This window comes from Podarcis bocagei (assembly GCF_964188305.1).
Source record: "Podarcis bocagei genome assembly, chromosome: 14".
Lineage (NCBI taxonomy): Eukaryota > Metazoa > Chordata > Lepidosauria > Squamata > Lacertidae > Podarcis > Podarcis bocagei.
In genome coordinates, this window is record NC_138139.1 from 47568621 (window position 1) to 47592135 (window position 23515).

General features: G+C 47.7%; 1 protein-coding gene and 1 long non-coding RNA gene across 2 annotated transcripts in view; both read left to right on the plus strand.

The window, feature by feature from the left end:
• The window catches only part of TEKT5 (tektin 5), a 30706-nt gene extending 25287 nt beyond the window's left edge, over positions 1–5419 (plus strand). The window contains exon 7 of the mRNA XM_081169605.1: positions 5035–5419. Within this exon, the coding sequence (XP_081025731.1) occupies positions 5035–5251 (217 nt within the window). The 3' untranslated portion in view covers positions 5252–5419. The remainder of the gene's footprint in view (positions 1–5034) is intronic.
• The window catches only part of LOC308573154, a 285151-nt gene that overhangs the window by 91664 nt on the left and 169972 nt on the right, over positions 1–23515 (plus strand). The gene's annotated exons all lie outside the window — the stretch shown is intronic.

The window sequence follows — 23515 nt, forward strand, 5'->3', positions numbered from 1 at the left end:
ATAATAATAATTGTATGGCACCCATCTGTGGCTTCCAACAGATATAAAAAGATCTTACAGTCCTTTTATATCTGTTGGAAGCCACTGTTGCGAACAAAAATTGCCCTTTTCCCTTATGGGGTATCCAAGAGCCCACACAGAGTCCTTACATAGGTTCCCTATTGGAAGGAGAGAATAACAGAGGCCAACCAGAGAATATGGAGAAGCAAAGCAGCTACTAAGCTTGATCTTTATTGATCTGTTGCAACAGGGTCCTCACTCACCACACACATGAGGGAGGAGGAACCCAGATCAATGGCATGCAAGGCCTTATAAAGACTTTTGAAATTGCCACCCTGTAGATCAAGACCACCCCCAGAAACATCATACCTACATCACAGAAGGGGTGTAACCTAAGACCACCCCCCCAGATACATCATACCTACATCACAGAAAAGGCGGTCTAAAACATAAATTTGAATATTGTTTTTCTCCTGTTGTTGTTTATCTCCTGTCTGGCAAGTTACTTGATTCAATTGCCTGGGGAGCCTGGCCATTCTTTTGTAGTGATAAATACTTACCGTATTTTTCGTCCCATAGGATGCTCTGTCCCATAGGACGCACCTAGTTTTCTTGGGGGGAAAATAAAGGAAATTTCCCCCCCTTTATTTCCCCCCCAAAACCAGGTCGGGGAAACCAAACCAGGTTGGGGAACAGCGGGATGGCGGCGCTGCGCCTCCCCGCTGTCCCCCGAGCTTGTGGGGCTGGCTGATGTCTGCCCGAAGCGCGGGGCACTCTGCTTCAGGGCGCCCCATGCGCTGGGCGGCAGGCTGCTATCCGCAGCGTAGGGAGCCCTGCGGGAACTGCTGCGGGCTCCCCAGGCTTGCTGATAGCTTCCTGAAGCCTGGAGAGCGAGAGGGGTCGGTGCGTACCGACCCCTCTTGCCCTCCAAGCTTCAGCGAAAGCCTGTATTCGCCCCATAGGACGCACACAGATTTCCCCTTCATTTTTGGAGGGGGAAAAGTGCATCCTATAGGGCGAAAAATACGGTAGTTCCTGGGCCAGGTCACAGGCTCACACCCTATTAATATCTTAAATGTGTCCTTAAGACAGGATTTGTGAAGAAAGAGACAATGGGGAGGTTTTCTACTTTGACCTTGCAGAGAAAACATTTGGTCAGTTTAGGAATCAAAATGGTTCCAGGTTGGCCTTCCTGTGCTGATCTATGTATGTGCTTGGTTTGTACACTTATGAATATTACCATATATCTAAGACCATAAAATTCCTATCACAGCCGCCCAGCATGACTGGGGCAACCCAGTCAGATGGGTGGCTTATTATTATAATTATAGTGGTACCTCGGAAGTCAAATGGAATCCATTCCGGAAGTCTGTTCGGCTTCCAAAATGTGTGGAAATGAAAGTATGGCTTCTGATTGGCTGTAGGAAGGTCCTGCAGCCAATCGGAAGCCCGTTGGACGTTCGTCTTCCAAAAATAGTTCACAGACCGGAACACTCACTTCTGGGTTTGCGGCGTTTGGGAGCCAAAACGTTCGAGAACTAAACTGTTCGAAAACCAAGGTATGACATTACATCATCTTTACATATCCTCTAAGATTTGTCTGATGAAAATAGGGACATCCTATTCAATCATCAACAGTGCTTTTTTCCCCTGGGGGTACAGTGGTGCCTCGCAAGACGAAAAGAATCCGTTCTGTGATTCTCTTCGTCTAGTGTTTTTTTTGTCTTGCGAAGCAAGCCCATTGAAGGATTAGCAGATTAGCGCTATTAGCGCTATTAGCGGCTTTTAGCGGCTTATCTGCTGATCGGATCAGCTGATAAGCGGCTTAGAAAAAGGGGGGTTGGAGGGAAAAAACCCAGCAGGAACTCGCAAGACATTGTCGTCTTGCGAAGCAAGCCCATAGGAAATTCGTTTTGCGAAGCACCTCCAAAATGGAAAACTCTTTCGTCTAGCGAGTTTTCTGTCTTGCGAGGCATTCGTCTTGCGGGGCACCACTGTATTCAAGGGTATGCAGTAGAATCATAGAATCATAGAGTTGGAAGAGACCACAAGGGCCATCGAGTCCAACCCCCTGCCAAGCAGGAAACACCATCAGAGCACTCCTGACATATGGTTGTCAAGCCTCTGCTTAAAGACCTCCAAAGAAGGAGACTCCACCACACTCCTTGGCAGCACCAGTACCTTTTTCCTCCCCAAATGTTAAAAGTGTGGCACTTACTGGAATAGCTACATGGTGAATACTGACACCTTTTTTCCCTTAAAAAAGCACTGGTTGTTGTGGTTGTTGTGGTGGTGGTGGTGGTGATTTTACTATTCATACCCCACCCACCTGACTGGGTTGCCCCAGCCACTCCGGGCAGCTTCCAACATATATAAAACCATAATAAAACATTAAACATTTTTTAAAACTCCCCTGTACAGGGGCTGCCTTCAGATGTCTTCTAAAGGTTGTATAGTAACTTATCTCCTTGGCTTGGGAGTCGCACAACTCCACACCCTACAACGTTTCTCTGATGAAAATAGGGATGTCCTAAGGAAAAGCGGGACATTCCGGGATCAAATCAGAAATTGGGACAGCTTCTGTAAATCTGAGACTGTCCCTGGAAAAAAGGGACACTTGGAAGTTCTGTTATTATTTATAGTGAAGGGCTGCAGGGCTCTGATCTGGCAGCACAGTCTGCAGTTGATGTTTTATCGTGTTTTAATATTCTGTTGGGAGCCGCCCAGAGTAGCTGGGGAAACCCTGCCAGATGGGTGGGGTATGCATAAATAAATAAATAAATAAATAAATAAATAAATAAATAAATAGGGCCGGATTTAGGTTTGATGAGGCCCTAAGCTACTGAAGGTAATGGGGGCCCTTTATATGTCCAGCTGTTTTATAACGGGGTCAATATAAAAAAATTATGTACAGTGGTGCCCCGCAAGACAAATGCCTCGCAAGACGGAAAACTTGCTAGACAAAAGAGTTTTCCATTTTGGAGGTGCTTCGCAAAACGAATTTCCTATGGGCTTGCTTCGCAAGACGACAATGTCTTGCGAGTTCCTGCTGGTTTTTTTTCCTTAGCCCCCTCTTTCTAAGCCGCTTATCAGCTGATCCGCTCAGCAGATAAACCGCTAAAAGCCGCTAATAGCGCTAATCCGCTAATCCTTCAATGGGCTTGCTTCACAAGACGAAAAAACCGCTAGATGAAGAGAATCACAGAACGGATTCTTTTTGTCTTGCGAGGCACCACTGTATTACATGAAATCAATCAGCAGGCATAAGACTCATGCCCTTAGTCTACGCTGCCTGATCATCAGTCTACAAGCACTCTTTAGATAACAGGTACAACTGTTTGAGCTGCATTCAACTGTGCTGCACTGCAGTCTGCAGCTGCATACTACATGTTGACATGCAACCACTCCATGCATAATGTAGGCACCCTATATATAGAAATGAGCAAAACTGTGATATTTCAGGGAGCAGGCCTTACATCATAGGAGCCTACACAACACAAAACACTGTTGCTGTATGTCAGTTTTGTTTTATTTGTTTTTTATCTTATATTTTGGAAATGTACGTCCAATTCTTTTTTTCCTTTAAATTTTCAGGGGCCCCCCAAGAGAGTGGGGCCCTAAGCTATAGCTTGTTTATCTTATACGTCAATCTGGCACTGATTATTATTCCGGGTTGCTGATGCTACCTCTAGGCGGAAGCTGGTGTTCTGTTTATTTGTCCCTTCCTTCAATGATTTGCAAACTGCTTCCCCCAAAAATGTTTCTGAGGTTCTGAGTGTTGCAGGAATTTATATATAGGTTGGGGGTGTTGCCTCTCCAGCAGATATCATGCACGTGCAGCCCACTACCAATATCAGCACAATCGCTTTTGTGACTTTTGTGATTTGCCCCCACAAAACACTTCATCACAGTTTCTTCCTATCTTTTTTTTTAATTGCTTTTTATTAAATTTTCTTCATCACACACATCCAAGAATAAACACAGCCAGTACACATTAAAAAGACATTAAATAAGAAAAAAGAGTTAGAAAAGTAAGAAAAAAGAAAAAAAGAAGAAAGTATGTACACTTTCTTCTTTTTTACAGTTTCTTCCTATCTATTCAAAGGGCCTTTGCTGCACAATACCAAATTTAACAATTCACTGATAGATGTATCTATGTACTGGCTCACTGGTAAAACTTCAGAAATTCATATAGACATGTGAGCTCAGCTACTCAGCAGCCCCTCTGCCTGAGTGATAATCCCTGGCATCCTGATACCTGAGTGCCAGACAGGTAGCCATTCCAGAAATAACAAACCCAGATGAAGACAAAGGGTGTGATTAACTTGGCTGGGAAAGGGGGAAATGTAAATATCTCTTTTGTTACACTTGATGGGTGTTTGGCGGAGGGCGAGGGAACCATGGGGCAGGGTCCAGGATGCTCAGATTACTGCTACCAGACCTCTCCTTTCATGATGTAACCATGATGTATTAGTGATGTAGTTTGGGGGGGAATGTAACATGGGGATGAGCAGCTAATAAAAGTTTGGGTTCTCTTTTGTTCGGGGCTTCCATCTTGTTCCACCTTGTGGCAGGTGGGAGTCCTGTGGGGACAGTCTTCAATAAAGACCAAGCCTACTGGCTGCTGTTTTGCTCTGGTATTCTTGGCTGGTGTCCTTGTTTTTTGTCCAAGGGAGCCCTCAGATTTCTCCGGTAACAAAGTATCTGTTATGTACCGATGTTCTCACCCTGGGCCAGCAGGGGATACTGTAGATAGTTATGCAACTGAAGGATCGAAAGTGACGTTCAGTGATTGGATAGTTTGTATGCAAATGAAGGATCGAAAAGTGACGTTCTGTGATTGGATAGAAAGATTAGAAAGTTGCAACAGTTACAATTGTTCTGGAGCTCTATATAAGCAGGCTGACTGAGCTCCTCAGTTAGTTCTGTTCCAGCTTACAAATAAAGAGCTGCTTTGGAAGAATCGCTGTGTCGTCTGATATGTTCGCCCACAACTTAACAGTATCTGTGTCCCCCACCCCACCCCCATTTCAGGCTGGTGAATGAGGTTTACACCATCGATGACACGCTGCAGACCCTGAAACTGCGCCTGCGCGAGGCTCACGACACCCTCCAGCTGCTCATCCTCAACAAGTCCAAGCTGGAGCACGACCTGCTGGTGAAAGCCAACTCCCTATTCATCGACAAGGAGAAGTGCATGGGGATGAGGAAGACCTTCCCCAGCACCCCACGCCTGGTCGGCTACACCTGAGCTTTCCCGGCGACCTCTGCTCTGACATAAAAGGTTTGCAAATGATGGGAGAACGTTCTGCTCGTTTCATTGCTATTTTTTTTCTTTGTTTGTTCGGTTAGCCAACTTGACAAAGGAAAAAAAGAGAGGAAAGAAATTGGATGGCAATAAAGCATAAGAGAAACCAAATCGGAGAAAAAGGGTCGCAGGTTTTTGTTGCTCAGGGGGAAAACGCGAGGCGGGGGGGGGGTGTCTCTTGCTGTGGGAGGAGCTACAGTCCACGCAATGCATCCTGGGAAAGAATTGGGCACTGGGGCTCACCTTTCTGTCCTGGCAAGCCCACCTGCTGCCTTGACTTCAGGGCTCTTTGCTCAAGGAAAGCGCATTTGCCTGTGTGGTGCAGATTTTTGAAGTCCCAGCTTCATTTTTTTATTTGGTTATTTTGGTGGAATCTAGACACATATTGCTGTGAATATCCTTTTTTAAACAGAGTTTTAAAAATATACAGAGGTACCTTGGTTCTTGAACATCTCCATTGATGAATGTTTCAGAACTCAACACCGTAAACCCAGAAGTAAATTCTTCCAGTTCTGAACACACCTTGGAAGCTGAACGGCTTCCGCTGAGGTACCGCTAAGTTTTTCTCAATTTTCTCTATTAAATTTGCAGACTGCCCTTTGTGCCTCGGTTTTCGAACGTTTCGGAACTCAAACGGTCTTCCAGAATGGATTACGTTCGAAAACCGAGGTACCACTGTATATTGAATTTGCCATTAACTCACCATCACCATCTAGTGTCACATTTGTATAACGTTTGGCAAACCCTCACCGTGATCAACTCCCACCCGGAAACCTCTGTCCCCACTGTGGAAGGATGTGTGGATCCAGAACTGGCCTCCACAGTCACTTACAGACCCACTGTTAAGACCGTTTACATGGAAGACAATCTTGGCTATGAGAGTTGGGGAAAGAAAGAAGGAAACATTTGTATAATACACTCAAAACATACTTAAAATGTTACATTTGCAGCTTTATAGCCGAGTCCTTTGTTGTATTATCACATTTCTACCCCTCCTTTCCTCCAAGGAGATCAAGGCAGTGTTCGTGGTTTTTCCGCTCCCATTTTCATCCTGCGAGGTAGGTTAGGTTGAGAGACGGTGGTTATATCCACAACATACATTTAAAGTGCATTGCTTCCCTCAAAGAGTTTTGGGGGTTGTAGTTTGCCCCGCACAGAGCTAGAATTCCATCACCCTTGACAAAACTACAGTTCCCAGCATTCTTTGGGCAGGACGCCATGCGCTTTAAATGGGTGGTTTGGATGTGGGCAGCGATTGGCCTAAGGCTATCCAATGAGCTTCATCTCTAAGTCGAGATTTGGATGCTGGTCTTCCAGATCACAGTCCAGAGATGGGGGACCTTTGGCCCTCCAGATGATCCTGAACTGGGTGCGAATATATATAGCAAGAAAAGAATTGTGGAACATTTGGAAATTGAATATTTTAATGTGATCTCATATGGACACGGATGGAAGAACTCACCGTATTTTTCGCTCTATAGGACGCACTGGACCACAGGACGCACCTTGATTTAGAGGGGGAGAACAAGAAAAAAAATTCTCCCCCTCTCTGCTCAGCGCCCCTTCAGCGAAGCGGCAGGAAAAACGGAGGCCCTTCAATTTCTCCTCCCACTTGGCTGAAGGGGTGCTGCGTAGCTCTCCCTCTCTGCTGAAGCCGGGAGAGTCTTGCTCTCCCGGCTTCAGCGAAAGGAACCCGAAGCCTGCGGAGTGCAGCAGGAACTCGCGCTGCACTCCACAGGCTTCAGGCGGCTATCCCTGAAGCCTGGAGAGCGAGAGGGGTCGGTGCGAGAGGTCGGTGCCTCTCGCTCTCCAGCCTTCGGCGAAAGCAACGCGAAGCCTCCAGAGCGCAGAGGGAGCGCTCTCTCTGCGCTTCGGAGGCTTCGCGTTGCTATTGCTGAAGCCAAGGAGCCTGCATTCGCTCCATGGGACGCATACACATTTCCCCTTAATTTTTGGAGGGGGAAAAGTGCATCCTATAGAGCGAAAAATACAGTACTATTACTCAGCATGGAGGCAGGAATTATTGGGGGTAAAGTTGACATTAAAGGGAAAAAAACCATGGATGACATTTATTGATATTAAAGTCACCTATGGTATCTTCCAAGATGGGTGGTTTATTGAGCATCCATCAGGATTTGTTTGCATGAAGTTTACGGGGAGATTGTACAACATTGGCTCTCTGCTGAGCTTTGATTCTGATTTGTGTGTGGGGCAATCCCCCATCCTTTTAGTTACTGCCAAAAGACCGGTTTTGTGGGGCAGTATATTAGATGCACAGAAGCACCGAAACCCTCTGGTTCTGCCAATGTGCGGTTGATTCCCGCCCATAAATAGCAAGAATCAGGAGGCGCCCTTTGAGTCTGCTCAGACAAAGTGCAGAAAGCAATGTTGTCTTCCAAGACTTGTTTTCATGCCTGCGACGGGGCGTGCAGAAACACAGAGCAATTCAGGGCTTCCCGCCCTCCCCTCCCCTCTACCCGCCCCCGTTCTGATCTAAAGGCAGCGCGGAGCAAAAAGTCAAATCCTCGTATGTCACGCAGGAATATATTCTCAGGGAACCCGTCATTAGATCATTGTTTCCTCCGGTGCCCTGTTCAAAGAGACTCTCTTGCCCTAGGCCTCCACCTCCGAGTCTCTATATATAGCCTTACTTTCATTTCTAAAACCGTCTGTTTTAAATTTCTGAAAAGAGATCTTGGGCTGGGCCTCCGCCAAGTTCAGATACTGCGCATTCCTAACTTACAGTGCAAATGGATTCCATACTGTTACAAAAGTTGGGTGCCACCCACACTCCCTGCTGGGTGGCAGCAAAATTCCAAGGGGTCGCCCAGGGTCTGTGTTCCTTTGGAGAATTTAGACACGGCGGGGACTGTCGTAGCTTTAAGAAATATGGTTTATTCGCGTGTTTACACCTTCAGGCTGCATGGAGGGAGTCTAGATCTTAAATCATGGTCATTTTGAGAGGAGCTGGTCCCCCACAGCAGGGCAGCCCTGGAGTCCAAGGCTTCTCTCCGAATCAGCTCTGCAGCCGGCCTGTCCAAAGTGGATCCATAGCTGTCAACGTTTTCCTTTTTTAAAGGGAAATTCCCTTATTCCGAATGGGATTCGTCGCAAGAAAAGGGAAATGTTGACAGCTATGAGTGGATCTAAGGGTGGATCTACACACAGGGAAAAAAGTCAGAAATGAAATCATAACAAAAGAGAAAAAAAACAACGCTATGTAAAACCGCCAAGAGATTTTCTTTGCTCTCCAGCGCCCTCTGGTGTTGCATGTTTATAACGCATTCAAAGCTCTTGTTCTTTTTTAACTGATGTGTTGAGTCCCCAGCCTTTCTCCCTCCTTTCCAGAACACCTTGCTCCAGAAACTCTCTTTTCCTGTCACCTCACACCTAGTTACCCTGGCAACCGTCCGAACTCCCAGTCTCTGTTCACACTTCAAGGCAAGCGGGGGAGGACAGCTCTCTTGCATTCCCAATGGCCCTCAATTGTTTCTTGATGGCCCTAGCTTGGCCAGGTCATTTTGAATAGGCTAGCCCAAGAATTCCTCTGCAGCTTGTATTTCTCCCTTCACATCCCAAATAATCAAAATTGTACCATTTATTAATCTCTAGGGTTTTGGGGGTCCTACCCGCACCCCAAATCTACAACAATATGCTTGGGGAGCGGCAATGACTTATTTTGCTGGAACCACTGCAAAATCAAACTGCCTCCCTCTCTACCCCTGTACAGGGGTACCTCGGGTTACAAATACTTCAGGTTACAGATGCTTCAGGTTACAGACTCGGCTAACCCAGAAATAGTACCTCAGGTTAAGAACTTTGCTTCAGGATGAGAACAGAAATTGCACGGAGGCCCCATTAGCTAAAGTGGTACTTTAGGTTAAGAACAGTTTCAGGTTAATAACAGACCTCCGGAACGAATTAAGTACTTAACCTGAGGTACCACTGTATTTGTAGGAACAACTTAAGGCAGGTTGTGCCAACAACCCAGAATTGCTGATGAGTATGGATGGAAAGATCTGATCTCTCTCTCAGTTTCTCCTTTTGCCAGTCTAAAATTCATTTCCCCACATTTCTGCAGCAGTTTGTTTTTAAAATCCTCCTGAAAATCATTCCGCGTTTCTCCTATGCGGTTTTGACTCATCTGCACGGTTTGTTGGGTTTTTTTGCAAGAAATTTCTCCCAACGTAATGTATTTCTGACGTGTTCGTTTCTGTACACAATTTCCCACAAATGCAGGCCTTTGATTTGGGTGGAGAACGGCATCGCAAAGTTTGGATAAGCGCAAGTTTTGGAGGATGGTAGTGTTTCGCTTCTTATCTGGTTTCAAGAAGGGCAAATCGAATAAATACATCACAAAATGCGAACAGAATCAAATCCCCACCTCCTTCTTTACGACTTACCGTAGTGGCATGAATATAAGCTTCCCCTCCCCAATTCTGATCATGAAAAGTTAAAAGTGCAGCTTAAATTCGCGACCTTACAAAAATGGGCCTTTACGCTATCGCTGCTGAAACAGACATACAGTAAAACGGAACGGGTGTGAGTTCCTGCGGAATTTTAAGGGAGCGGCTTATATTCAGGTATTGTCTTTTTTCCCCTTTCCCCCCTTTGAAATTTAAAGGTGTAGCTTATATTCAGGTGTGGCTTATATTCAGGCCAATACGGTACATCTGCATGACCCATGACCAGCTGAGCACCTGAAATTGCCATCTCAGCTTGGGGTACCCTATGATCCTATGGCGTTTTTTAAGCACACAGCCCTGAACTATTGTGTCCCCAGCTCCCTCTGGATTCAAAGGGCTGTTTCATCACCTCCACCCCTTCCACAAACAAGGCAATCTTTACAGGATTAGTCTCCTTCAGGAGACTCTTCTGGCGCCTGCTCATTAATCTATTTGCAAATATTCAGACGGAGCCCTGTGAGGCCCCTTCGGTTTTCTTCATTTTAAAGCACTATGATGCCACTTCAAACAGTTGTGGCTTCCCTCAAAGGATCCTGGGAGCTGTAGTTTGGCACTGAGAGTTGTTCAGAAACCCTGCTGGAGTTCCCTTCACAGAGCTACAATTCCCCAAGTTCCCTGGAAAGAGGGTTTGATTTCTAAACCACACTGAGTATCAGTGGCGTAGCGTGGGGGGTGCAGGGGGGGCCGGCCGCACCGGGCGCAACATCTGGGGGTTAGGGGGCGCAAATCCACGGGTTAGGGGGCGCAAATTACTTGCCTTGCCCCGGGTGCTGACAACCCACGCTACACCACTGCTGAGTATCATAGCTCTGTGAGAAGCAAAGGGGGTGTCCGAACAACTCTTGGCACTGTTAGCAAACTACAGCTCCCAGAATTCTTTGAGGGAAGCCAAGTGGTTCAATACTGCATTTAATGTCCAGGGCAGACGGGAGCTTGAGTAGATGGAATAGGAAGAAGGGAGGACCAGACCGACAAGACGTGAGGCAAATGGTGTCCAGGCCTGGTGAATAATAGGCTGGGAGGGTCTATGACCCATAGTGAAGAAGAAGAAGAAGAAGAAGAAGAAGAAGAAGAAGAAGAAGAAGAAGAAGAAGAAGAAGAATTTATTTATACCCCGCCCATCTGGCTGGGTTTCCCCAGCCACTCTGGGCGGCTTCCAACAAAACACTAAAATACAATAACCTATTAAACATTAAAAGCTTCCCTAAACAGGGCTGCCTTCAGATGTCTTCTAAAAGTTTGGTAGTTATTTTTCTCTTTGACATCTGATGGGAAAGGCGTTCCACAGGGCGGGTGCCACTACCGAGAAGGCCCTCTGCCTGGTTCCCTGTAACTTGGCTTCTCGCAATGAGGGAACCGCCAGAAGGCCCTCGGTGTTGGGCCTCAGTGTCCAGGCAGAACGATGGCGGTGGAGACGCTCCTTCAGGTATACTGGGCCGAGGCCGTTTAGGGCTTTAAAGGTCAGCACCAACACTTTGAACTGTGCTCACAAACGTACTCAGGCTCAAGACCTCAGCCTCAAGCTGAGGAACTGAACTGTATAGATCAGCTCTTATTCATGTTGGACTACCAGGAGGCATCCCCAAGCAGCATGCTATAATGTGTGGGAAGGGGAGTGGGAGAGCACGCCGCCGCTCCTCACAGCCATGAGGACTAAAAACTTCTTTTGCAGGGTTTTCATTTTCAAATAAATACTTTGGCAACATGCAAGTTTGTCCCCCACCAACACAAACACAAATAATGCCCAGAGTATTTCCTGAGGAGTTGCATATCTACATCTCCAGCAAAATAGCCTCTGATTCCTTCTAATCCTTCTGATTTTTGATTCAGCACAGATGGCACAATGATGTGTGTGCATGCGCATCCACACATATAAATTCGAGTATATGGGTTGGGCAAACATGTCCATTTCAGTTTTTCTCCATTTGCCATTTTCCCACGTTCAGTTCTCCACATCCCTGAATCAGTTTGCCTCCCCCCCCCGAAGAAAAGACTTTGTGAAAATTCACCAGCATGCAGGCGAACATTTCTCCTAGAATTTACATGTTTTTGCAAAGGAATTCTGCCCAATCGACTGCATTTTGGCATGTTGCTTCCGCTATAACAGATTCGTATTTGCACAAAGTGCTTGGCTGGAGAACTGCGTTGCAAAATTAGGTAAAGGGATGGCTGTGTTTCAGAAAGCATGAGTTAGATAGGTTGGCTTTTAAGCGTGAACTAAATCCAGTTTCACCCCCGGTCCCCAGTTTACAACTGGAGTGAGGTCTGGATCATGCAGGCAAAGTCTCCCAGTGCTTCTTGCAACTAGTGACCCGTCCAGGTTTAGCCAAGCAGTGCGATCGCGAGATGGCCTTCAGATAGTCTTTGCGGACTGCCGTTTCTTCCATAATCTGGCTGCATTCTTTCCCTTCCTCAGCAATGTCAGGGTCTGAGCAGAGGACAAAGTGGCATTTTGTTCCCCTTTCTGGAACAAGTAGTCACTTCGCGGCCACGTGGGGCAAGGAGGGAGGGAAAGGCACAAAATAAGCAATTAAGATTCCTCTTAATGTTGTCAGACTTCCTGCATACAGAACATTCTTCTAAGGTTTGCAGAGCTAACACCCATTCGATGCAGGCGAAGTGTTCTGGAACGTGGAGAGCTGGTAGCAGGGCTCCCCCCGGCCCCAGTCGCTTGCCAAATACCTCACACCTCCGTGCAAAAAAAGATAAATTCAACCTACCATCTTTGGCATGCTCATGGGGAATCAGACCATTGGTCCTTACAGCCGCATTCGGCTGCTGCATTCTCATTTTAGAAGCAGCCTTCTAAGATGTCAGGAAGGTGTCCACCATCTTTAAGATTTATCCATGGTACTTATGCCTCCCTCCTTCCATCCTAATAGACTTGTGGAGAGGCTTTTGCTTAGGCTTGGGATTGGAAAAGGCACGGCACATGAGGAAAATGGGAGGAGAGGGAGGAGGAAAAAAGCAAGTTCAAGGGCAAGTTCTTAAAGTGCCTTTTGTGTGCTGTTTTCACTAACTCAGCCTAACCTACCTCACAGGGTTGTTGTGAGGATGGAAACAGGAAGGAGAACCATGTCTACCACCTCGAGCTCCTTGGAAGATAAAGGTGGTCTATAAATGTAAGAAACAAGCAAATAAATAAATGTTTCTACACGTTACTTGACTGGAGATGTGGACTGAAAAATTCAGAGAAGTGCACATTTTGAACAATGGCTGTGTTTCAAGGGAAGTGAGTGTCCTGCTCTTTCTGCCTTGCTCAGTCCTCACCTGGAGTCCTGTGTCCAATTCTGGGTACCACAGTTTAAGAAGGATGTTGACAAGCTGGAATGTGTGCAGAGGAGGGCAGCTAAGATGATCAGGAGTCTGGAAACTAAGCCACATGAGGAACAGTTGAAGGAGCTGGTGTGTTTAGCCTGGGAAAGAAGAGACTGAGAGGAGATAGGATTTGTTGTTTAGTCATTTAGTCGTGTCTGACTCTTCGTGACCCCCTGGACCAGAGCATGCCAGGCACTCCTGTCTTCCACTGCCTCCCGCAGTTTGGTCAAACTCATGCTGGTAGCTTCGAGAACACTATCCAACCATCTCATCCTCTGTCGTCCCCTTCTCCTTGTGCCCTCCATCTTTCCCAACATCAGGGTCTTTTCCGGGGAGTCTTCTCTTCTCATGAGGTGGCCAAAGTATTGGAGTCTCAGCTTCAGGATCTGTCCTTCCAGTGAGCACTCAGGGCTGATTTCCTTCAGAATGGAGAGGTTTGATCTTCTTGCAGTCCATGGGACTCTAGCCATCTTCAAATACCTCAAGGGCTGTCCCAGGGAAGATGGAGCAAGCTTGTTTTCTCGTACTGTGGACACTAAAAGCTGTTTGACAGTCGAATGGACTCCCTCAGAAGGTTGTGGACTCTTCTTCCGTGTAGGTTTTTAAGCAGAGTTTGGGTGGCTTTGAGGTCCAGCTCTGAGGGCCTTCTGGCGGCTCCCTCACTGCGAGAAGCCAAGTTACAGGGAACCAGGCAGAGGGCCTTCTCGGTAGTGGCGCCCGCCTGGTGAAACACCCTCCCACCAGATGTCAAGGAAATAAACAACTACCAGACTTTTAGAAGACATCTGAAGGCAGCCCTGAAGCGTTTAATGTTTGATGCATTACTGTATTTTAATATTTTGTTGGAAGCTGCCCAGAGTGGCTGGGGAAGCCCAGCCAGATGGGCGGGGTATAAATTATTATTATTATTATTATTATTATTATTATTATTATTGATGTTTTGGTTGAGATTCCTGCATTGCAGGGGGTTGGACTAGATGACCACCAGGGTTCCCTTCCAACTCTACAATTCTGTGGTTCAGTTTGCATATAGTTTCAGGAAATGAACATCAGACACGGTAGCCCACAAATCCGAACTAACCTGAACTTCTCCACCCCCAATGTAGGCATTTTCAATCGCTGATCTCGTTCCCACCATTCACTATAACCTGCATCTGCTAGCAATACGCAAATCTGTCAATTTAAGTTTCTCATTTCCTCTCCAGCCATCTTAAGCTCAGTTCAACACATTTTTGTCCTTTTGCTTTTTTAAAATAGTTTTTAAGAGGCCACACTAAAATTCATAAGCATTTCTCCTAATGCACTCATCTTGGATGAAACTTCTCTGAATATAATACACCTTTTACACTATTCTAATCATATTTATGTATGCGGGTGGCGCTGTGGGTTAAACCACAGAGCCTAGGGCTTGCCAATCAGAAGGTTGGTGGTTCGAATCCCCGTGACAGGGTGAGCTCCCGTTGCTCGGTCCCTGCTCCTGCCAACCTAGCAGTTCGAAAGCACATCAAAGTGCAAGTAGATAAATAGGTACCACTCTGGGGGGGAAGGTACACAGCATTTCCGTGTGCTGCTCTGGTTCGCCAGAAGCAGCTTAGTCATGCTGGCCACATGACCCGGAAGCTGTGTGCCGGCTCCCTCAGCCAATAAAGCGAGATGAGCGCCACAACCCCAGAGTCGGCCACGACCGGACCTAATGGTCAGGGGTCCCTTTACCTTTACCTTTAATCATATTTATGCACATTTCACCATTTATATACAGTGCTACCTCAGGTTACATAAGCTTCAGGTTACATACAGTTCAGGTTACAGACTCCGCTAACCCAGAAATAGTGCTTCAGGTTAAGAACTTTGCTTCAGGACGAGAACAGAAATTGCACAGCAGCGGCGCAGCGGCAGCAGGAGGCCCCATTAGCTAAAGTGGTGCTTCAGGTTAAGAACAGTTTCAGGTTAAGAACGGACCTCCGGAATGAATTAAGTACGTAACCCGAGGTACCACTGTATGCACCTTTGTATCCATTTTATTTTTATTTTTTTACCAGAAGGCAGCATTGCAAAGTTCGGAGAAGGGCAAAATTCAGTTTGCTTCTCCTTCCAGGAATGGTGAGTTGGTTCATGCAGAAAAACAAACCAAATCTGATTTCTTGCCCACCCTTAGCAACTGCTGTGGATGCAAAACTGCTCTCCTGAGTCTCTTCTCGAACTCTCCTTATGTCAAGGCACAGGTTAAAGCTCTGTTGCAGTCGAGAAAGAACACAGAGTCCGCAGAAGACAGAGAGCTGGGCCAGAGCTCAAGGTAGCCTCCTCAGTTCAGGCCATAAATTAACGATGGGGGGATTGTTTCTGTGCCACAGATGAAGAAAGCTCTCTCTCCCGGAGCTGTTTAGGCCTTCAAGCGGAGCCAAATATTTGAGCTCATCTCTAGCTGGTGCTCAGAAAAAAAGGTGGACTGGCGTTTGAAAAGCCAGAGGGAAGGGTCCGGAACGCTCCGTACAGAAGGAATGAATTGGCCTAACCTGGCAAGGACCTGGGACCATGGAGAAAGCAAGGAAACCACATTTGGAGTTTCAGCTTGCAGCATTAACCCGTTTCTAGTTCAAAGAACCATCGCTGCCAGGAATACCTGGATAATTTATTGACTGAACTGCAACTTGTTTCTCCTCTTTTGAGAAGTCCCCCCCTTTCTTTTTCCCTTTGCTCTGAGACAGAATAGAAAGATTCATCATCCGTGGAGAGAAGAGCGAGGCAGACAGTAGATTCTTTCCCCACCCTCCAGAAGACGGGAGTTGTTGTTTGATGTTGTGATGCAGCTGGAACGGATGGGCCAAAGACCTTTCGGTAACTGTGTTGGAAAATACAGGTGCCACCATTCAACATGCAGCAAGGTCCGCAGGGAATTTCTCCTGCACTGAAACTAATAGTGACATTATGTGCTATGGGGTTGTACCTCTGGTGACCAACACTTTGTGTTCCTTCTGGGGTAGGTTGTCCATCTTTAGTCCTCACCCTACACGTAGCTCTCACTCGTGGCTCCTAGAAGCTGTCAGCATGCGACAGCGGCCACAATCCCAGTGAAATATACTCGGATGAAGCTGCTGTCGATTGCCTTCTGAGTTCCTTGGGTCCCGGAGCTGAAGCCTAGATCATAGAATCCTAGAATCATAGAGTTGGAAGAGACCACAAGGGGCATCGAGTCCAACCCCCTGCCAAGCAGGAAATACCATCAGAGCACTCCTGACATATGGTTGTCAAGCCTCTGCTTAAAGACCTCCAAAGTAGGAGACTCCACCACACTCCTTGGCAGCAAATTCCACTGTCGAACAGCTCTTACTGTCAGGAACTTCTTCCTAATGTTTAGGTGGAATCTTCTTTCTTGTAGTTTGGATCCATTGCTCCGTGTCCGCTTCTCTGGAGCAGTAGAAAACAACCTTTCTCCCTCCTCTATGTGACATCCTTTTATATATTTGAACATGGCTATCATATCACCCCTTAACCTCCTCTTCTCCAGGCTAGACATGCCCAGCTCCCTTAGCCGTTCCTCATAAGGCATCATTTCCAGGCCTTTGACCATTTTGGTTGCCCTCCTCTGGACACGTTCCAGTTTGTCAGTGTCCTTCTTGAATTGTGGTGCCCAGATACATGGTGCGAGGCAGCGGTGCGGCAGGTGGCGGTGCTGCAGTGTTGTGTGTGGCGGTCAGCTCAGCGGGATCCCATCCTCGTTGCCAGTGAAATATACTCGGAGTCGAGAGTGGATTTCATGCTCTTTATTCAGTTCATAGTGGTGAGGAGGAATGGAAGTTCGCCCAGAGTGTCTGCTTTATATACATTATTTACACAATGGGCCCCACGTGATTGGCTAATTCCCGGATTCACCTGTAGGCCAATCAGGTTGCGGATTTACTTCCACCCGGAGCTGGATTGGGTGGCTCCTGTGGACCAATCAGACTGCTGCATTCTGGACCCTATTGTTCTAGGACCAATCACTTCTGCCTTTTGGATCCTATTCAACTCAGTACACAACACCCAGGAAAGGTTTTGACTGGCCAGCTAAACCAGGTGAAGGTAGCTGATGGGTCTCAAACCCTCAGTGAGTTATGGACTTCCCCTGCATGTGAAGACAGGCTCTGGCCAACAAGACCAAGAGGAGGTCCAAAGGTCATGAAGACGGTTTCTTCACATGCTGTAGAAGGAAGTGACGGACAGATGGGTCTCATCCACCTCAGAAGGTTGCTCATTTAGGATAGGGTTACCAGACGTCCCCGTTTCCCAGGGACAGTCCCCAGATTTGTAAATTTGTCCCCAGAATGTCCCCGGATTTCATTAAATGTCCCCAGGAAATGTGGCAGTGGCGGCAGCAGTCTCAGCAGCCTGGAGCCAGGCTTCATTGAAAAAAGCCTCCCACCCAACGCTCTGCAGGCTTGCCGGAGAAAGGCCAAGAGGGCAGTGTGGCCAGGTGAGGGGGCAGGCAAGCAAGGGTGGAGTGGCCTGGCCGCTGGTGGAAGGAGCCGGGAGAGGTGGGCCCACAAGGAGCTGGTCGCAGTGGCAGCGATCGGTAAAGCCGTTGGCCTGGTGGCCTTGGCCTGCTGCCAGGTGAACTGCCACCCATTTGCTCTTGCTTTTTGCCTCAGCACCTCATCCGGCGCTCGCTCGTGAAGATGGAGGGAGACCAGGCCAAGCTGGGTAGGCCTCACGCGGGACTAAAACTGATGTGTATTTATATATGCGGCACGTCTTTTTGAGCTCCCAATACATGTAGGGTGAGGAAATGCTGGATTTAATACATTGCATGACGGGGGTTCTTTTGTTTTTAATTAACCAAAGCTAGTTTTAAAGCAAACTTTGATCTGTGGTGTTGACTTTTTTCCTTATTTTTTTTTCCTTATTCCCCCCCAATTTATTTATTCTGGCCCTAAACTTCTGCTACCTTGCAGGGTATCCTTGAGTGAAGAAAAGGCTCCGGAGTAAATTCTTCACAAATCCGGAATGGAGTCCCTAAGATGGTTGGATGGTACCTTGTATGCCTCCGTCCAGGAACTCCTGCAGCCAAGATGGTGACAAATGTCTTGCTCTGCTTTTCCTTTGGACCCCATCAGCCAGGCAGAGAGGGAGGTCTTGTTGTCTGGGCAGCCCAGTACCTCTAGTCACACTGCCCAGGCTTGCACCCCAGGATGGTCACTCTGGTGCTGTTAACACAGCGGTTTGACTTCACCCCCGGAGGTGTACTCCATTGTCTCTCAAGACAGACATCAACAATAACTGCCAGGTTCCTGCCTTGGTTTCAATGGGCTGACTGGACCGGGTGCCGCAGGTCAAAACTGCCTGTCCTTCAGGAAAACAGAAAGGCACATTATGTTGAGTCAGGCTCTGTCTAGTTCAGTATTCTTGACACAGGAACCGGGAGCGGCTCTCTAGGTTCCCAGGAATGGGAATTTCCCAGCCGTAAACTGGATATGGGACACGGGTGGCGCTGTGGGTTAAACCACAGAGCCAAGGACTTGCCGATCAGAAGGTCGGCGGTTCGAATCCCTGCGACAGGGTGAGCTTCCGTTGCTCGGTCCCTGCTCCTGCCAACCTAGCAGTTTGAAAGCACACCAAAGTGCAAGTAGATAAATAGGTACCGCTCTGGCGGGAAGGTCAACGGCGTTTCCGTGCGCTGCTCTGGTTCACCAGAAGCGGCTTAGTCATGCTGGCCACACGACCTGGAAGCTGTACGCCGGCTCCCTCGGCCAATAAAGCGAGATGAGCGCCGCAACCCCAGAGTTGGTCATGACTGGACCTAATGGTCAGAGGTCCCTTTACCTTTACCTTTAACCTGGAGATGCTGGGGCTGAAAATGGGGATGTCAGCATGCAAAACAGATCATCTGCAAATGCAGAAAAGTTTCCCCATCCAGCTGTTTGTGGTGGATCTAGTGGAGCTTTCTCTCTCTCTCTCTCTCTCTCTCTCTCTCTCTCTCTCTCTCTCTCTCTGTGTGTGTGTGTGTGTGTGTGCAAAGGTTTCCTACCCGTAGTGGGTGCTGGAGACAGGGGAAGAAGGGAAGGAGGAACGGCCAGGGTGGGCGGGGAGACTTTGCTAGGTTTGTCCTTCTGCAAAATGTCATGTGGCGTCATTGGCTTTGGCGTTTGGACAAAGCGGACCTCTTGCCGCCCTGTCTTGCCACCACCAAATATGCAGAGCACTGGCTCTGGTGGGTGTGCTGGGCATAACAAAGGCTTGCAGTGAAGAAGGACGGCCAGTCCTTCAAGCAGGCTCTAAAACCAGGCCACGTTCCAGCTTCTGAAGAGTCCCTGGGCAGCAGGACCTGGGAGAGAAGTTACTGCCTGTCTGCAAGGGGGTGGAGACGGTGCAGAAGGTGCAGGGAAGGGTGGTCCCCATTTTCAGAGGCCCTCTCCTACATTGCCCATTTTCCAAGTGGAGATGGGGCCATCCTAGTGATTATATTCACATTTTCTGCCTCCCTCCTAATACCAGGACTTGTGGGCATCCAAGGAAGCTGGAAGCCGGATGTTGGAAGATCTAGGGTGGAGAAAAGGGCTGCTTCGTGCAAATAGACTGTGGAACTCACTGCCACAGGAAGCATGGATGGCCACCAACTTGGATGGCTTTGCAAGAGAATGAGGGAAATCCATGGAGAAGAGGACTGTCAGTGGCTTCTTGCAACGATGGCTATGTTCGCCCTACTCTCTCGGAGGCAGTGTGCCTCTGAATACCAATAATAATAATAATAATAATAATAATAATAATAATAATAATAATAATAATTTATTATTTATACCCCGCCCCTCTGGCTGAGTTTCCCCAGCCACTCTGGGCAACTTCCAACAGAATATAAAAAATACGATAAAACATAAAACATTAAAAACTTCCCTAAAAGGGGCTGCCTTCAGATGTCTTCTAAAAGTCAGATAGTTGTTTATTTCCTTGACATCTGATGGGAGGGCATTCCACAGGGAGAGTGCCACTACCGAGAAGGCCCTCTTCCTGGTTCCCTGTAACCTCACTTCTTGCAATGAGAGGACTGCCAGAAGGCCCTCTGCGCTGGACCTCTGTGTCCGGGCTCTGCGATGAGTGTGGAGACGCTCCTTCAGGTATACTGGGTCAAGGCTGTTTAAGGCTTTAAAGGTCAGCACCAACACTTTCAGTTGTGCTCAGAAACGTACTGGGAGCCAGTGTAGGTTGCTATGAATCACTGGTGGGGAGAGCTCTACTACTGGACAGAGGTCCTGCTTATGAGATTCTCGTGGGCATCTGGTTTAATTCTATCAATGTTTATTCTTTTTTTTAATTCTGGCTTTTCCTATAATTTTAGCAGTTCTTGTTTTCATCGGTAAGCCGCCTTGAGTCCCACCAGTGGGAAAGGTGGGATATCTTTGGCACCCATCTGTCTCAAGAGACAATGCACCTCTGGGATTGAGGTCAGGCTGGGTGTATGGAGGTCCTGAGCCACCCAGACAACAAGACCCCCATCTCGGCCTTGCTGGCAGACCAAAGGAAAGCAGAGCAAGACATTGGGCACCAGCTGAGCTGTGGGAGTTGCGGGAAGGAGGCGTACATGGCACCACTCATCCATTTCAGGGACTCCACTCTGGATTTGTGTGGGCTTGACTCCTTAGCCTTTTCTTCTCCCAAAGATATTGTCCATGTAGCTCCCTTTCATGAAGAGGCACGTAGTAAGACCATTTATCCCCTACTGGTGAGGCTCGCTGACCTCCCGGAAAAGCAAAAATTCAACCTTTTGCTGTTAGGCAAAGATCAGAAGACGACCCGGATGGTTGCCAGATTCTGTGTACAGATCTGTGGGTGCAGACCATCTCCTGACTCAAACCAGTTCGTTAAGAAAATCCCCAAACTCAGTTCCATGGGTGACTCTGGGTCAGCTCTCTGCGGTAGTTTATCTTAAAGTTTTAAATGTCTATATGCTTATCGCATATAGATCAAACCTCTCCATTCTGAAGGAAATCAGCCCTGAGTGCTCACTGGAAGGACAGATCCTGAAGCTGAGGCTCCAATACTTTGGCCACCTCATGAGAAGAGAAGACTGCCTGGAAAAGACCCTGATGTTGGGAAAGATGGAGGGCACAAGGAGAAGGGAGGACAGAGGACGAGATGGTTGGACAGTGTTCTCGAAGCTCCCAGCATGAGTTTGACCAAACTGCGGGAGGCAGTGGAAGACAGAAGTGCTTGGCGTGCTCTGGTCCATGGGGTCACGAAGAGTCGGACACGACTAAATGACTAAACAACAATGCTTATTGCATTTATAAATTTTAGATTTATTGTTGTACATTGTTTTGTTTGTTTTCCTTCTGGGACTGTACCCCCAAGTGTGTTTTATAAGCTGGTCTCCGACCGTAATAAATTATCTATCTATGTTGTCCATGTGGTCCAGTTGTTGGCATCTGTCTGTCTCGAGAGACAATGGAGTATGCCTCCAGGGGTGAAGTCAAACCGCTGCATTAGCAGCACCGAAGGGACCTCCCTGGGGAGCAAACCTGGGCAGCGTGTCTGGAGGTCCTGGGCTGCCCAGATGACAAGATTCCCCTCTTGTACTCTCTGATGGAAGGCAGTGCCAAAGGAAAGCAGAGCAAATCGTTTGGCACCAGCTTGTCTGCAGGAGTCGCCGGAAGGAGGAGCACATATAAAGGAGGCAAGATATAAATTAGTAAATAGAAATTCTGGTTGTCCACTGGGAGAACAGGCTCCTGGATTAGATGAACCACTGGCCTGATTCAGCAGGCTCTGAATACTCCTGAATGTACACCTCCCTGTCATTATATAGTCAGCAAAGATTCACTACAGTTTGGAGCAGTAGTGGCTCCCTCCTCTCTAGGCCCGGTTGGATTCCTTTGCGCCCAACACCTGCACATCACGACAGAGAGACGTTCAACGGAGGGAGCGCCCTTCCTCCACTCCGCAATGGTACCTGCATGTTCAGAGGCAGTCTACCTTCCTTAACGTGTGCCGGATTCAAGGGGGCAAGAAGCAGGAGGGCTGCTGCCCTACAGCCCTGCTTCGTGGGCACCTGGTCGGCTCCTATTGGAAGCAGGAGAGCCGGAGGAGACAGCCGTTCCAGCGAGGCTCCCCTCGCATCCTTAAGTGGAACAGCAAAGCTGACTCACAGCTGTAGCCGATTATGCATCCTGTTCCGGGCTCCTCGTTTTATCTTTCTGATCGCAAACAAACTCTGCCCACTCAAGGGAAAGCCGGTCCAGTGCAAGGCTGGCTTGAGGCAAGCAGGAGGGAAATCAGGAAACACAGCTGAGGCCAGATTCCTCCTACCCACCGCTCTGCTGTGCTTCCCCTCCGGTGCCCTGTGTTTGGAATATTCGAAACCCACTGCAGCCCTTTGTTTCATTTTCTTTAGGGAGGGCGTAGACTGCAGGGATCAGCAAACCTTTTCAGCAGGGGGCCGGTCCACAGACCTTGTGGGGGGCTGGACTATATTTTGGGGAAAAGAAGAAAAAAGAATTCCTATGCCCCACAAATAACCCAGAGGTGCATTTTAAATAAAAGGACACATTCTACTCAGGTAAAAACACCAGGCAGGCCCCACAAATAACCCAGAGGTGCATTTTAAATAAAAGGACACATTCTACTCAGGTAAAACACGCTGATTCCCGGACCATCAATGGGCTGGATTTAGAAGGCGATTGGGCTGGATCCGGCCCCCGGACCTTAGTCCATTTCCGAGGGCCTTCTGGCAGTTCCCTTGCTGTGAAAAGCCATGTTACAGGGAACCAGGCAGAGGGCCTTCTCGGTAGTGGCGCCTTCCCTGTGGAACACCCTCCCACCAGATGTCAAAGAGAAAAACAACTACCAGACTTTTAGAAGACATCTGGAGGCAGCCCTGTTTAGGGAAGCTTTTAATGTTTGATGCATTACTGTATTTTAATACTTTGTTGGAAGCCACTCAGAGTGGCTGGGGAAGCCCAGCCAGATGGGAGGGTATAAATAAATTATTATTATTATTATTATTATTATTATTATTATTATTATTATTATTATTATTGGTAGCCAGTGCAGTTGGACCAGGATCGGTGTAAAATTCTCAAACCGTCTTGCTCCATTGAGCAACCTGGCCGCTGAATTCTACACCAGCTGAAGTTTCTGAAGCATCTTCAGAGGCAGCCCCATGTACAACACATTGCAGTAATCTAGCATAACTTATTTAAATTTATACCCTTGCTCCCTGAGGAGCCCAGGGCAGAGAACGCACAAGCGAAAAAGCCATCAGAATATCTTACACTTCCACCAGCTCTCTTTTCCTCTCTCCTTTCACCGAGGGCAACCATTCCATTGGACCGTCTCAGTGGGAGAGATGGGAAGCAGAAGCAAAAGGTTCACTCCATCACTTTCCCAAAAAAACCCAGGTCCATTTGGCACCTCCTGCCTCTGAACTGTGCCAGCTGTTCATTATAACAACTACTGT